This window comes from Somniosus microcephalus, chromosome 5, assembly GCF_052327205.1.
Source record: "Somniosus microcephalus isolate GS21.2 chromosome 5, FLI_Smic_1.0, whole genome shotgun sequence".
NCBI classification, from domain to species: Eukaryota; Metazoa; Chordata; class Chondrichthyes; order Squaliformes; family Somniosidae; genus Somniosus; species Somniosus microcephalus.
In genome coordinates, this window is record NC_140991.1 from 66,444,013 (window position 1) to 66,457,739 (window position 13,727).

The 13,727-nt window shown below is 45.3% G+C and overlaps 1 protein-coding gene across 1 annotated transcript in view; it reads right to left on the reverse strand.

Moving 5' to 3' along the window:
* LOC147117092 (glutamate decarboxylase 2-like) overlaps positions 1 to 13,727 on the reverse strand; it is a 161,382-nt gene that overhangs the window by 36,879 nt on the left and 110,776 nt on the right. Inside the window, exons 12-13 of the mRNA XM_085987737.1 lie at positions 11,763 to 11,841; positions 6,008 to 6,157 (exon numbers count right to left, since the gene is read on the reverse strand). Coding sequence (XP_085843863.1) covers positions 6,008 to 6,157; positions 11,763 to 11,841 — 229 coding nt within the window. The remainder of the gene's footprint in view (positions 1 to 6,007; positions 6,158 to 11,762; positions 11,842 to 13,727) is intronic.

Sequence of the window (13,727 nt, forward strand, 5' to 3'; positions counted from 1 at the left end):
CTGGTTTTCCTTAATTAATCCACACTTGTCCAAGTGACTGTTAACTTTGTCCCTGATTATCGTTTCTAAAAGCTTTCACTCTACTGAGGTTAAACTGACTGGCCTCTAGTTGCTGGGTTTATCCTTACACCCTTTTTTGAACAAGGGTGTAACATTTGCAATTCTCCAGTCCTCTGGCACCACCCCCGTATCTAAGGAGGATTGGAAGATTATGGCCAGTACCTCCACGATTTCCTCTTTAACCTCCCTCAGCATCCTAGGGTGCATCCCATCCGCTCCTGGTGACTTATCAACTTTAAGTACAGACAGCCTTTCCAGTACCTCGTCTTTATCAATTTTTATCTCATCCAGTATCTCCACTACCTCCTCTTTCACTATGACTTTGGCAGCGTCTTCTTCCTTGATGAAGACAGATGCAAAGTACTCATTTCATACCTCAGCCATGCCCTCTGCCTCCATGCGTAGGTCTCCTATCAGCCCCACCCCTCCTCTTACTACCCATTTATTATGTATATGCCTATAGAGGATTTTTGAATTCCCTTTTATGTTAGCTGCCAATCTATTCTTATATACTCTCTCTTTGCCCCTCATTTTCTTTTTCACTTCCCCTCTGAACTTTCTATATTCAGCCTGATTCTCATGTATTCTCAACCTGAAATCTGTCATATGCCTGTTTTTTCTGCTTCATCTTACTCTCTATCTCTTTCGTCATCCAGGGAGCTCTGGCTTTTGTTACCCTACCTTTCCCCCTCATCGGAATGCATCTCGACTGTACCCGAACCACCAGTCTTTAAAGGCAGCACATTGTTCGATTACAGTTTTGCCTGCCAAACTTTGATTCCAATTTACCCGGGCCAGATCCGTTCTCAACCCACTGAAATTTGCCTTCCTCCAATTAAGTATTTTTACTCTAGATTGCTCCCTGTCCTTTTCCATAGCTAATCTAAACCTTATGATACTATGATCACTGTTCCCTAAATGTTCCCCTACTGACACTTGCTCCACTTGACCCAGTTCATTCTCCAGAACCAGATCCAGCAATACCTCCTTCCTCATTGGGCCGGAAATATACTGATCAAGAAAGTTCTCCTGAACACACTTCAGAAATTCTTCCCCCTCTCTGTCCTTTACACTACGTATTACTATCCCTGTCTGAATTAGGATAATTGAAGTCCCCCATTATCACTACTCTGTAGTTCTTGCACCTCTCTAACTTCCCTGCAAATTTGCTCCTCTAAATCTATCCCACTTTTTGGTGGCCTATAGAATACACCTAGTAGTGTAATGGCACATCTACTATTTCTTAACTCTAACTAAATAGATTGTGTCATTGACCTCTCCAGGACATCCTCTCTCTCCAGCACTGTAACATTCTCCTTAACCAATACTGCCACCCAACCTCCTTTCCTTCCTTATCTTTCCTGAACACCTTGGGCTCGATTTTGTCATTGGGGCAGGCTGGGGTCGTGTCATCCACTTTTCGTGTTATTCACCCGATTCCAAATCGATGTGGGAGAATGATGTGATTTTCACCTAATTGGGCAATTGAGTTCCAGCGTGTAGGAACCCATGGCCCAATTAGTTTTTTCAGTCTGAAAGTCGCCTCCGATGACGTCATCATTGCTGCTGCATTTAAGGTCTGCAAGAAGCCTTGCTTCTTCTGCAGGCTGCCAACCTTTTGGCCTTTGCTGTGAGAGGGACCTGGAGACAATATGAGCAGCAGGAGACCTAAGTCTGCTCCCAGATTTGATGACGTCGCCCTGCAAGCTTTGGTGGAGGGCGCAAGAGCTAATAAGGAGGTGCTCTTCCCTTCTTCAGGGAGGAAGATGCCTCCCTAGCAGACGAAGGCTGTGTGGATCCAGGTGGCCCAGGAGGTCAACTCGTTGTCCCTGATCCACAGAACCTGGCTTCAGTGCAGGAAGAGATTTCATGACTTTCTGCGCACTGGAAAAGTATGACTTTCCCATCACCCTCAATCTGATCCCCATTGCCTCTCCACATCAGCACTAAGCTTTAGCAACCTCTTCCTCCACATCCCACTTGACACTGACATCCCTGCACCCTTACCCATTCCCTCTCTATGGTCACATTCACCTAACTATTCGACTATGCAGCCCTCACACTCCCTATCACTGTGATGCTATGAAAACAACTTACAGCACACAGGGAGGGCCCTTGGTCTTGCCACCTCACTCTATCTTTGTCTCCTTCTAAGCATCTATGCCATGGATTCTCTACACTCACTCCTTCATTTTCACTCAAACTCCACTTGTCTCTCTCATTGCAGGAAAAGAGAGCTCACAATAAGAGGGAAAGAGCGAGGACAGGAGGAGGGCCACCCTCAATAGCCCACCTCACCCCTTGGGAGGAGGCGGTCCTGGAGATCGTGGGACTCGAGGACGATGCGCAAGTGGGGGACGGACAGACAGGTGCATCAGAGAAAGCTGGTGACAGAATAGTTTTTCATCTCTCTCATTGACATTGCATGAGTCCATGGAGTAATCCAGAGATTACTACCCTTGAGGTCCTGCTTTTTAATCTCTTTTCTAGCTCCCTAAAATATGCCTGCAGGACCTCATCCCTTTTCTATCTATGTCATTGGTACAGATATGGACCACGACCTCTAGCTGTTCACCCTCCCCCCTCAGAATGTTCTGCAGCCGCTCAGTGACATCCTTGACCCTGGCACCAGGGAGGCAAAATACCATCTTGGTGTCACATCTGCAGCTGCAGATGCACCTGTCTGTTCCCCTAACTATCGAATCCCCTACCACTATTGCCTTCCCGATCTTCCTCCTCCCACCCCCCCACCCCGTACAGCTGAGCCACCTGTGGTGCCGTACTTCCCAGAGGAACCATCGCCCTCACCAGTATTTAGTACTGAATACTGGTTGGAAAGCGAGTTGCACTCAGGGGACTCCTGCACTACCTGCCTGGTCCTCCTTGTCTGTCTGACGGTCACCCATTCCCTCTCTACCTGCACACTCTTACACTGCGGGGTGACCATCGCCTGAAATGTGCTATCCACATAGCTCTCAGCCTGATGGATACATGCAGCGACGCCAGTTGCTGCTCAAGCTACGAAACCCGAAGCTCGAGCTCCTCCAGCCGACGACACTTCCTGCACACATGGGTGTCCAGGACACGGGAAGCTTCCTGAATTTATCATATTAGGGGGAACATTGTCCACCAACACCTTGATTTTAAAATTCTCATCCTCATGTTAAAATCCCTCTATGGTCTCACCCCTTCCTATCTGAACTCGTCAGTGTGAGTGCTCCTAACCGCACTGTTGAGCTCTGGAGCTGGCTGTCACAATGAATGGATCATATTACACATTGCAAAGTACTTGATTACTCAGGCAGGCAGGATCTAATTACACATTCCAGACAAACTGCTGATGTGTCTTGTCACCCAAGGGGACCAATCAGAAATCTGGTCTTGCCCTCCAAGGGGACCAATCAGAATTTTGGTGTTACAAATACTTACAGCCCCACTTTTTGGCAGGAACTGGACAGTGAGAACAAAAATCACGAAAGGTGTCTTAGCTCCCTGTTATCGCCAATATCCTGCCCGCTCCCTCTTTGACCCAGGCCGGGAAACAGGCGGCAGTCTTATAAAGTTATGCTATTCGGGATGCCATGATGCCATTGTGGAGTTCCAATGGGCAGGTGTACACTGCGCAAGCTCCGCCCAGTGGCATTCTACGTAGAGTAGCCTAATCACCAGTCCTTAAAGGGACCGCTGGAGGCTGCTCCGAAAACATGAGAGGTAAGTTTATTTAATGAAAGGACTCGCCCGATACCAGATGCTCTGCGCCCCTCCCTCCCCCCCCCAGGTCACCCCACCCCACCCCACCAATAGAAAATGCTGCCTTGGATCCAAGGAAGAGCTGATGGATTTCCTGGCCCTTCCCCTCCCAATCGGAGACGTGCCTGTCAGCACCCCAAATGCACAGGCACCTCGCCGTGAATATTAAAATGAAGCCTCTGAAAATGCTGCGGGCCTCCAAGGAAGTTAATCACAAAAATTATAATCCCAGTGTGCGTCAATGAAAGTCAGACTGTAATAGCTGTTCTATCTGGGTGTCCTGCTGAATCGCAAAACTCTAGCCCATTGTAGCAGAGTATGCTTTGACCTGAATGTGTAAGAATCTACTTGACATCGGGTATTCTTATGTCTCTGAAACAGTGCAGGTTGGGAGTAAATATGACAGCTGTGGCAATTGCTTGAATTGACATATTAATCTGTTTAGCTGCATTGCAGCAACGAGTCGTGACTCCAATGTCCTATAAGCCCATGTATGGTACACAAACTCAGTTGATAATTCTGGAAACAAAAAGTTTATAAGGATTCTGATCTGCTTACATTGTTGACCTCAGAAAACTGTTTTAAGGAGTGCATTGTTTTTATCTGCTGGCTTATCTTTTTCCTCCAATATCAATTTTCATCTTCAATAAAGATGAATCAGTAGCTTTAGCCTGAGCTGCCTGTTCTGTCAGTCTGATATTTTCCTGCTGGTTTGGAGAGGTTGGAAGAATAGAATGGTATCCTACACCATTTCCAACATATGTCCCATTGTTTGCCCCATGGTCTGCTGTCACAGATATTTGGCACATTTTTGAGTCCTAGGAAGTGCAGGTTTGCCCACGGAAAGTGACTTTTGTGGAGAATTAAGGAACATTGGGAATAGGCTGAATTGTAATGCCATGTCCCAGCATTCTGTGGTGCTGCAACATGCCACAAAGCTATATCATTTCAAATAATAAAACGATCAGAAAATGGAGGCTCTGTTATTGTCTGCCTACACATTCACTTGCGTTGTTCTTTTAACTAATTTCCCTCCTAATTTTACAGATGACTTCATCCCACGCACCATTCAAGAGGGCTGATAGCAGACCTGCTCCCAAGCCCATATCAATCCATTTCATAAACTGGCTTGTAGGAGATGCACTTCATTAGGGTGAAGCATCTAACCATTTCCTCTCAAAGAGCCTGGATTCTTCCGAGCATGGTTCTCTGCTGGAGAAACAACAACAAACTTGCATTCATATAGCACCTTTAATGTAGAAAAACTTCCCAAGGTGCTTTACAGACGCGTAATCAGAAACAAAATGGATACTTAGCCAAAGAAGGAGATATTAGGAGGGGTGACCAAAAGCTTGATCAAAGAAGTGGGATTTAAGGATGGTCTTAAAGGAGGAGAAAGAGGTGGAAAGGCAGAAGGATTTAGGGAGGGAATTCTAGAGCGTGAGCCCTAGGCAGTTGAAGGCAAGGACACCAATGATGGGACAAAGGGAAGTGGGGCTACACAAGAGCCCAGTGTTACAAGAACGGAGATTTGGGGGGTGTAGGGCTGGAAGAAGTTACAGAGATAGGGAGGGGCAAGGCTATGAAGGGATTTAAACATGAGGATGAGAATTTTAAATTTGAGGCAAGTGGGGACCGGGAGCCAATGTAGGCCACCAAGGACGGGGTGATGGGTGAGTGGTACTTGGCGCGGGATAGGATACGGGCACCAGAGTTTTGGATGAGCTGAAGTTTATGAAAAATGGAGGATGGGTGTCATCCAGTCTAGTCTGGAAGTGACAAAGGCATGGATGAGGGTTTCAGCAGCAGATGGGCTGGAATCTTGCTCCCCCCCACCAACCTTAGTGCTCTCTCAATATGTCCTGAGCACTGCATTTGGAGCAATATTAAAGTATTCATGTGAGCTGACGGTACTCTATTGTGTGAGGTCTGCTCATTGGGGCACAGGAACGTGCAGCATCCGATGAACAGCAATGCTGGCACAGCCCTACTGTGTGCGGGAATCATGGGTCTGACTCCGCATTACATATTGGTACACCAAACCGGTTTTCAGTGGTCAATGCACTGCATACAATAAAATACCAAATTCATAAAAGTGAATGTGAAAAATCCATCACACTTATCACAATCCATGCTCTCTACTTTGTTCACTTGAAGAAATAATAATTAATGAAAAATAACTAATTGAAACGCCTACCTTAGCTCTCCACATCAGCCACAATTTAAAAATATCCACATGCCGCCCACACTGCAATGCCTTGTCTCCAGTGTCATAGGACAGATCGTACTGTTTGTCAGGTTGGAAGAGGTAGCAAGCATTCATCTGATTACAGTTCTGAAGCAGCCCCTGTAAAAGGATCAAACAAGTGTGAATATGAGTTGTGCCAGCTAGACCTCACAAAGCAAAGCAAAGCAAAGTCCACTGATGTATATAATTGAGAATCTAAAAAAAAATGAAGGTTTTAAACCTAGAAGGCAGTTGTTAATGGTGTACTGACTCTGCCACACGATCCCTCCACTATCCTGAGAGGCAGAATTCTCAGGATAACATATGGGACCTAAACATTCCTTCAAACATCACAATCTATACCCAGCTACAGTCTCCTACTATCATTAACGTGCCAGCCAGGGGCATGTGAATACTATTACTCTCCATCATGGTAAAACCGAGGGCAAAACTTGTGCTAGTTAACACTAAAAATCCTGTCCAATGTGCGTTTAAAATAGTGCAAAGTACATGTGTCACTGTAATAGTGGTTAGCGTCATGACTGAGGGCAAACGGATGGATTGGGGGGGTGGGGGTGGGTAAGAACGACAATGATGAACTTGTAGGAGTCGCTGGAAATCAACAGGCTGCGAGACTTTCGTAGCAGCAAAGAAAAACGCGTGTTAGCTTTATTAACTCTCCGCATGGACTGAGGGACTCGGCCTCATCGCAGGGCTATGACGTCATCACACAATCGACGACTCTTAAAGGGACCCTGCCCCGATAACCCAACCAAGTTCCGTACATAACGTGGAGCGATAACAACATTGGCTATACATAGTGAATTGTGTTATTGTCCCTATGTGGTCTCCGCCACAAACTAGAATTAAAAAGGACAATGAAGAAGATGGAATAACAATGAAAATGTAAGGAATGTATGAGAAAAGGGAAGGAGAGAAAGAAGATAGAGATAGTAATGGAGAGTGAAAAAATACAAAAATAAAGAAAAAAAGACTTGCATTTATATAGCGTCTTTCACAACCACTGGATGTCCCAGAGCGCGATACAGCCAATGAAGTACTTTTTGAAGTGTAGTCACTGTTGTAATGTAGGAAACGCGGCAGCCAATTTGCACTCAGCAAGCTCCCACCAATAGCAAAGTAATAATGACCAAATAATCTGTTTCTGTTATTGTTGATTGAGGGATAAATATTGGCCAGGACACTGGGGATAACTCCCCTGCTCGTCTTCGAAATAGTGCCATGGGATCTTATACGTCCACCTGAGAGAGCAGACGGGGCCTCGGTTTAAAGCCTCATCCGAAAGATGGCACCTCCGACAGTGCAGCGCTCCCTCAGTACTGCACTGGAGTGTCAGCCTAGAATTTTGTGCTCAAGTCTCTGGAGTGGGACTTGAACCCACAACCTTCTGACTCCGAGGTGAGAGTGCTACCCACTGAGCCACGGCTGACAAACAAAACAGCCATGTAAGAAGAAAATTGAGTTAAATATTGCAGAAAAGAACTAATTGTAAGATTTGAATAGATTATAGCCCCTGGAACTATTTGAACTTTATATGAATAATGTCTCTGGTGGAAATGAACATGACTGGAATGCACTAGCTACATGATATTGTGACATTTACAATTTATTGTGACTAGGAAACAAAATTGCATATTAAAAAAAACTTCTCTCCCTTATCCGTTCTTAAGCCAATAACACCTGTGAACTGATAGCCTGCTGCCTTTACCTGATGTGCTCATCAATAGAACCTTATTGAAAATCAGTAAGAAATAAATTTTAATTAGCTTGGCTTAAACAACACAGACAAAAATTAAGTGATCTGTATAAAGTATTGTTGAATGTAATAAATGTTCCCATGAATTAACCTGGCTTTGAATCATTCCTCGGGATTCCTCGGGACCAGTCCCTGGTTTCCACAATTTTTATTATCTCTTTAAATTAACTTTACTGTTATCTAATTTTTCCCCTCGTGAAGCTTCCAAATGTTAACTGATTTTCTACTTTTGTGACAAAAATAACATTATGTAAGAAAATTTAAAATGTCACACTTCTTCATGAAGTCCAGATGCTTGATAGTAATAATCAGAGTCACTAATGTCTGTTTTTCCAAATAACTGGACCCAAAAGAGCAGCTTTTGCTGGTTAGGGAGGGGCGCCCTGTGAGATACAGATTTCGGTTTGGGATTCAGACCCACCGTATTTGAATGGTAGGTGGTTGACAGCACAAGCTTCGAATTTCCTACTTATTCCAGGAATCTCTGCTTTGGGATTACTTTTCCCATTTATATCCCATTTTCCTGTTATTACTTCTCCCACCTGTCCCATTTTCCTATGCTGTGGCATTACTTTTTCCATCTGTTGCAGTTCATGTAATCAAAGAGAAAAAAAATAAAGAAGATATGCACAGACTGTATTATGACAATGACAGAACTGGGCCTCCAGCTGGTTTTACCTCCACTGCCAGCTATAGCTCCACACTATGGGGAAAATCAAAAAGTTAGGTTGGTATGAGAGACTAACCTGCCCAATTCTCAAGAGGTTTTATTCCTGCCATTGGTGTTGAGGAGAGGGAGACAATCAGAGATCTTGTGGGAAGCCATTTTCATTACTACTAACAGGGAGAAATGCCACAGATGACTCTGTGCTGGTAGCTGCCAGCAGCACAGTCTATCCCAGTGTGTGGCTACCTGTTTAGACAATGGAGGTGGATAGCGCAAAATGGGCGATAGTGACTCAGCAGCCCGTTTTACACCGAGCCCAATTTTCTTTCTCATTGACTTCAATAGGAAAGAAAATCCGGTGCGGTGTAAATGCCGATTTGCAATCGACCATTTTGCACTTTCACCAAAGACCACTTTCACCCTCGATGAGTGGTGGTGCCATTTTCTAATTACAATCCAACATTTTTTAAGAGAAGAGTTTGGAAGTTAAGAAATCTTCGAGCTGTAGAATTTTTGATCTGACAACACTCTAAACAGCAAGTAGAAAATATCTCACAAACACCAGTATGCATTCCACAAACTTTCTTTTCTTCTGTCTTAGAGTTAGAAAGCATTCATATCGCATCGCCAGGATGTTCCAAACTACTTCACAACCAATGGTGCAGTCACTGTTGTTATGTAGGCTAATACAGCAGATCATTTGTACAGAGCAATGTCTGAGAATATTGGCCAGGAGACAGGGTGAACTCCTTGCTTTTTGAACACTGTCATAGGATCTTTTACATCCATCTGAGAAGGCAGACAGGGCTTTGGTTTAATGTCTCATCTAAATGGCGGTACTTCTAACAATGCCGCACTGCCTTGCTACTGCACCGAACTATCAGCCTAGATTATGTGCTCAGGTCCTGGAGTGGGACTTGAGCCCACAACGTTATGACTCAGAGGTGAGAGTGCTACCAATTGAGCCAAGCTAGGTTCTAAATGAGGACACTCAATTTTCCCCTTTTGTTCCTTCATCTCCTAAAGCCACTGGCCCCAAATTCCATGGGCTGGAGAGGGTGGAAAGCAGGCACATTGCCTACTGGTTGGGGTGGTGGGGGTGTTGGAATTTGGGGTGAAACCAGATTTTGCCAGGATTCCACTCCTTGTAACCAGCGTCGTAAATTCCAGTCAGGAAGAATGGACGAGTCTTCTGACTGTCTCCTCATGTCAAGGGGGCATGTTTAGGGGTATTCCTTGGCTACCACAGAAATTTCAGCTATTATACCCCATAAGGCCCAACTGAGGCCTGGTGGAAGTTTCGTAGAGGGCCTTATGAGGGATCCCAAGACTACCAGGACCAAAGATAATCGATTCCAGAAGGGATTAATGATGTTCAAAAAGAGGCCCCTTTGCTAAGGGATAGGAGGCAGAGTGTAGTGATGAACGGATGTTTTTCTGACTGGAGAGAAGTATGCAGTGGGGTCTCCCAGCGGTCGGGATTAGGACCATTGTTTTTCTTGTTATATATAAATGACCTGGGCTTGGGTATAGGAGTACAATTTCAAAATTTGCAGATAATACAAAACTTGGCAACGTAGTAAATAGTGGGGAGGATAGTAGCAAACTTCAGGAGGTCTTAGGCAGATTGGTGAAATGGGCAGACACATGGCAGATGCAATTTAATGTGGATAAGGGAGAAGTGATGCAATTTGGGAGGAACAACATGGAAAGACAGTATAATCTAAATGGTGCTATTTTGAGGGGGTGCAATAGCACAGGGACCTGGGGGTGCATATTCACAAATCCTTAAAGGTGGCAGGGCAAGTTGATAAAGATGAGCACTTGAAACGCCATAGCATTCAAGGCTACGGACCAAGTGCTGGAAAATGGGATTAGAATACTGTAGATAGGGCTTGATGGCCGGCACGGACACGATGGGCCGAAGGGCCTCTTTCTGTGCTGTATAACTCTATGACTGTATGACTCTATTAAGAAAGCTTTGTAAATAAAGGCATTGAATACAAAAACAAGGAAGTCATGGCAAACCTTTACAAATCACTGGTTAGGCCTCAGCTGGAGTATTGTGTTCAATTTTGGAAACCACACTTTAGGAAGGATGTCAAGGCCTTGGAGAGGGTACAGAGGAGGTTTACCAGGATGATGGACTTCAGTTATGTGGAGAGATTGGAGAAGCTGGGATTGTTCTCCTTTGAGCAGAGAAGGTTAAGAAGGGGATATCTAATTGATATCAAAATAATAAGGGGTTTTGATAGAGCAAGTAGGGAGAAACTTCTTCCTCTGGCAAGTGGGTCAGTAACCAGAGGTTATAGATTTAAAATAATTGGCAAAAGAAGTAGAGGGGAGATGAGGAGGATTTTTTCCACACAGAGGGTTGTTAAGAGCTGGAACACACTAACTGAAAGGGTGAAATGGGAGCAAATTCCATAGAACATTTCAAAAGGCAATTGGGCATGTACTTGAAGAGGATTAATCGGCAGGATTATGGGGAAAAGGCTGGGGTGTGGGACTAAATAGGACAGCTCTTTCAAAGAGTTGGCACAGGCACGACAGGCCAAATGGCTTCCTTCTGTGCTGTAAGATTCAATGATTGCTCCCTTGGGAGCAGATATAAAGTTTACGTGCCATCTTTTCAGCCTTTGGCAGGCTTCAAGACCGTCCTTGGAGCGCAGGGCACTGTTCAAATTCTCCTACTGGTGGGATCGGGCGGGTGCTTCTGGTGCACTGAATATATTAATAACCCCCATGCCCCACAGTTTAGGAGATCTGTGTCCCAGTCCAGCAGCAGCTGAGAGTTCCACTCCACTGCATTTCTCCCAGGAAAGTGGGAGTCCTGGAATTTCAGGCCTGATGACTTTTTCTGGAATACAATTGCACAGGCCCCGACAGCCCTCGGTCATTGTGCCTTGTCTAAGTGACAGATCTTCATGGATGTACCAAGACAGTGAGTGGCAGCAGACTATTTGACTGTGAGGAACGTCACACTCGAGCTCCATACTATACTCAGCCAATGTTGTCGAACATGCACATGCATTTTCCAGCTGGGTCACTAAATAACAAGCAGGAACAGAAAGCCCAGGTTGATGTTCTCCTAGCTGTCCTGGGAGTGCTGTGGCCAATTGCAGTGCTTCTACCACCACCCTGGGTAAGATTATCAATGTCAGCACCAAGCAGAGATTACATCTGGGAACATCCTGGTCTGTATATGTAAATGACATTTACAGTTTCCAACTGCATTACTGAGTCATAGTCAATGACCTTTGCAATAAAACAGCCCCTACCTCTTCCCTAACAAGTAGAGCAGAACACTGAAGCGGAACTCCCATCATTTTGTGTGGATTCCAAGTGACAGAATTGCCCCTGGAAATAAAAATATAAACTGTATTTATTAATGAAACTAATAAACATAAATCAACCAAGGGGAGAAGACAACTCACAGCCACCATTCTGCGCTGGAAAAGCAGTTAGTCAGCAATTGGAAATCGACGGGACGGGGGGGTGGCACCTCGACCACCCCTTAAACACCTAACGCACGTCGATGCGATATTAGGCAGGCCTGTAACTGGTCGAGCAGCTTGGCCGTCTGAAATAGGCGTAAGGCTGCTCAAATATGCTAATCGGGATCCTACCCTGGTTGTAGGACCCATCGTTAAATTAAAGCGCAAACAGGTATTGAGAGGACTAACCAGTGTTCCCTGAAGGAACTACTGGGGGCCTCAAAAAAAATGTCCAGAAAATGCAACCCCCTCCCCCCCCCGCCCCGGTGTGAGCTGTAACGGGATGCCCGTCTGGTGCCCACAGCTCCTCGGCAGCATTTAAATGAGCCCCAAACCCAAATCTGGCTCGAGCCTCAGGTCGGCACAGACACAACGCTCAATTTTGAGTGCAAGTTGAATTTCTCGGTAAATGTGACTTCTTCTGCAGTGTTAGTGCTTCAAGTCTTGTTTATCTGAACCTGACCCTGATAATGCTTTTATTTGCACCACAGCCAGATATTGTGTACAAAAAGATGCATTTTCATCCACCCTATCCCTATTATAAGTCACCAATTAGGCTGAGGGACCAGTCGATGATAAACATCACAAGTAGTGACAACATCTTTGAAGATTAAACTCTGGGTGAGCCAAATGGGCTCCGACAGGCTACAACAACAACAACTTGTATTTATATAGCACCCTTAACATAGTAAAACGTTCCAAGGCGCTTCACAGGAGTATTTTAAGGCAAAAAATTTGACACCGATCCACATAAGGATAAATGAGGGCAGGTGACGAAAAGCTTGTTCAAAGAGGTAGGTTTTAAGGAGCGTCTTAAAGGAGGAAAGAGAGGTAGCGAGGCGGTCAGGTTTAGGCAGGGAATTCCAGAGCTTAGGGCCTAGGCAACAGAAGGCACGGCCACCAAAGGTTGAACGATTATAATCAGGGATCCTCAAGAGGGCAGAATTAGAGGTGCGCAGATATCTCGGAGGATTTGTGGGGCTGAAGGAGGTTACAGAGATAGGAAGGGGCGAGGCCATGGAGTGATTTGAAAACAAGGATGAGAATTTTGAAATCGAGGCGCTGCTTAACCGGGAGCCATTGTAGGTCAGCGAGCACAGGGGTGATGGGCGAACGGGACTTGGTGTGAGTTAGGACACGGGCAGTCGAGTTTTGGATGGCGTCAAGTTTACGTAGGGTAGAATGTGAGAGGCCAGCCAGGAGTGCAATGGAATAGTCAAGTCTAGAGTTAACCAAGGCATGGATGAGAGTTTCAGCAATGGATGAGGGTTTCAGCGGTGGATGAGCTGAGGCAGGGGCGGAGACAGGCACAGGTAAGCTACTAATACCGTGATGGTAACTCGCAAAGTAAAGCATATTACCATAAGACAACCCAGACCTCCCACAATTACCATAAAATCTAGTGGGCTGGCCACAGCAGCGTAGAAGTCACATGATTTAAATCTGCCTGCAGACAATATCCATTAAGTCAACTCCCCAGTTATAGAGTTTATTAGGTTAGCACGAATGTGCAGTTGATGCAGCAGATTTTATGACACCATCAAGTAAGAAAATAACATTCCTCAAACCCAGTCGTTTCTTTCAGCCTGCAGTAACAGCAACGTGAAGACTAATTAGAAGCATGTTCTGTTGCAAACTACTTTACAGACACAAGGGAGTCGCGTATGCAGATCGGGGAGGGGGAGGGGGGTGTTGATGATGTCACTGGGGCCTGATCTGCTATTTTAACCAGAGGCCTGAGTGCTGAGG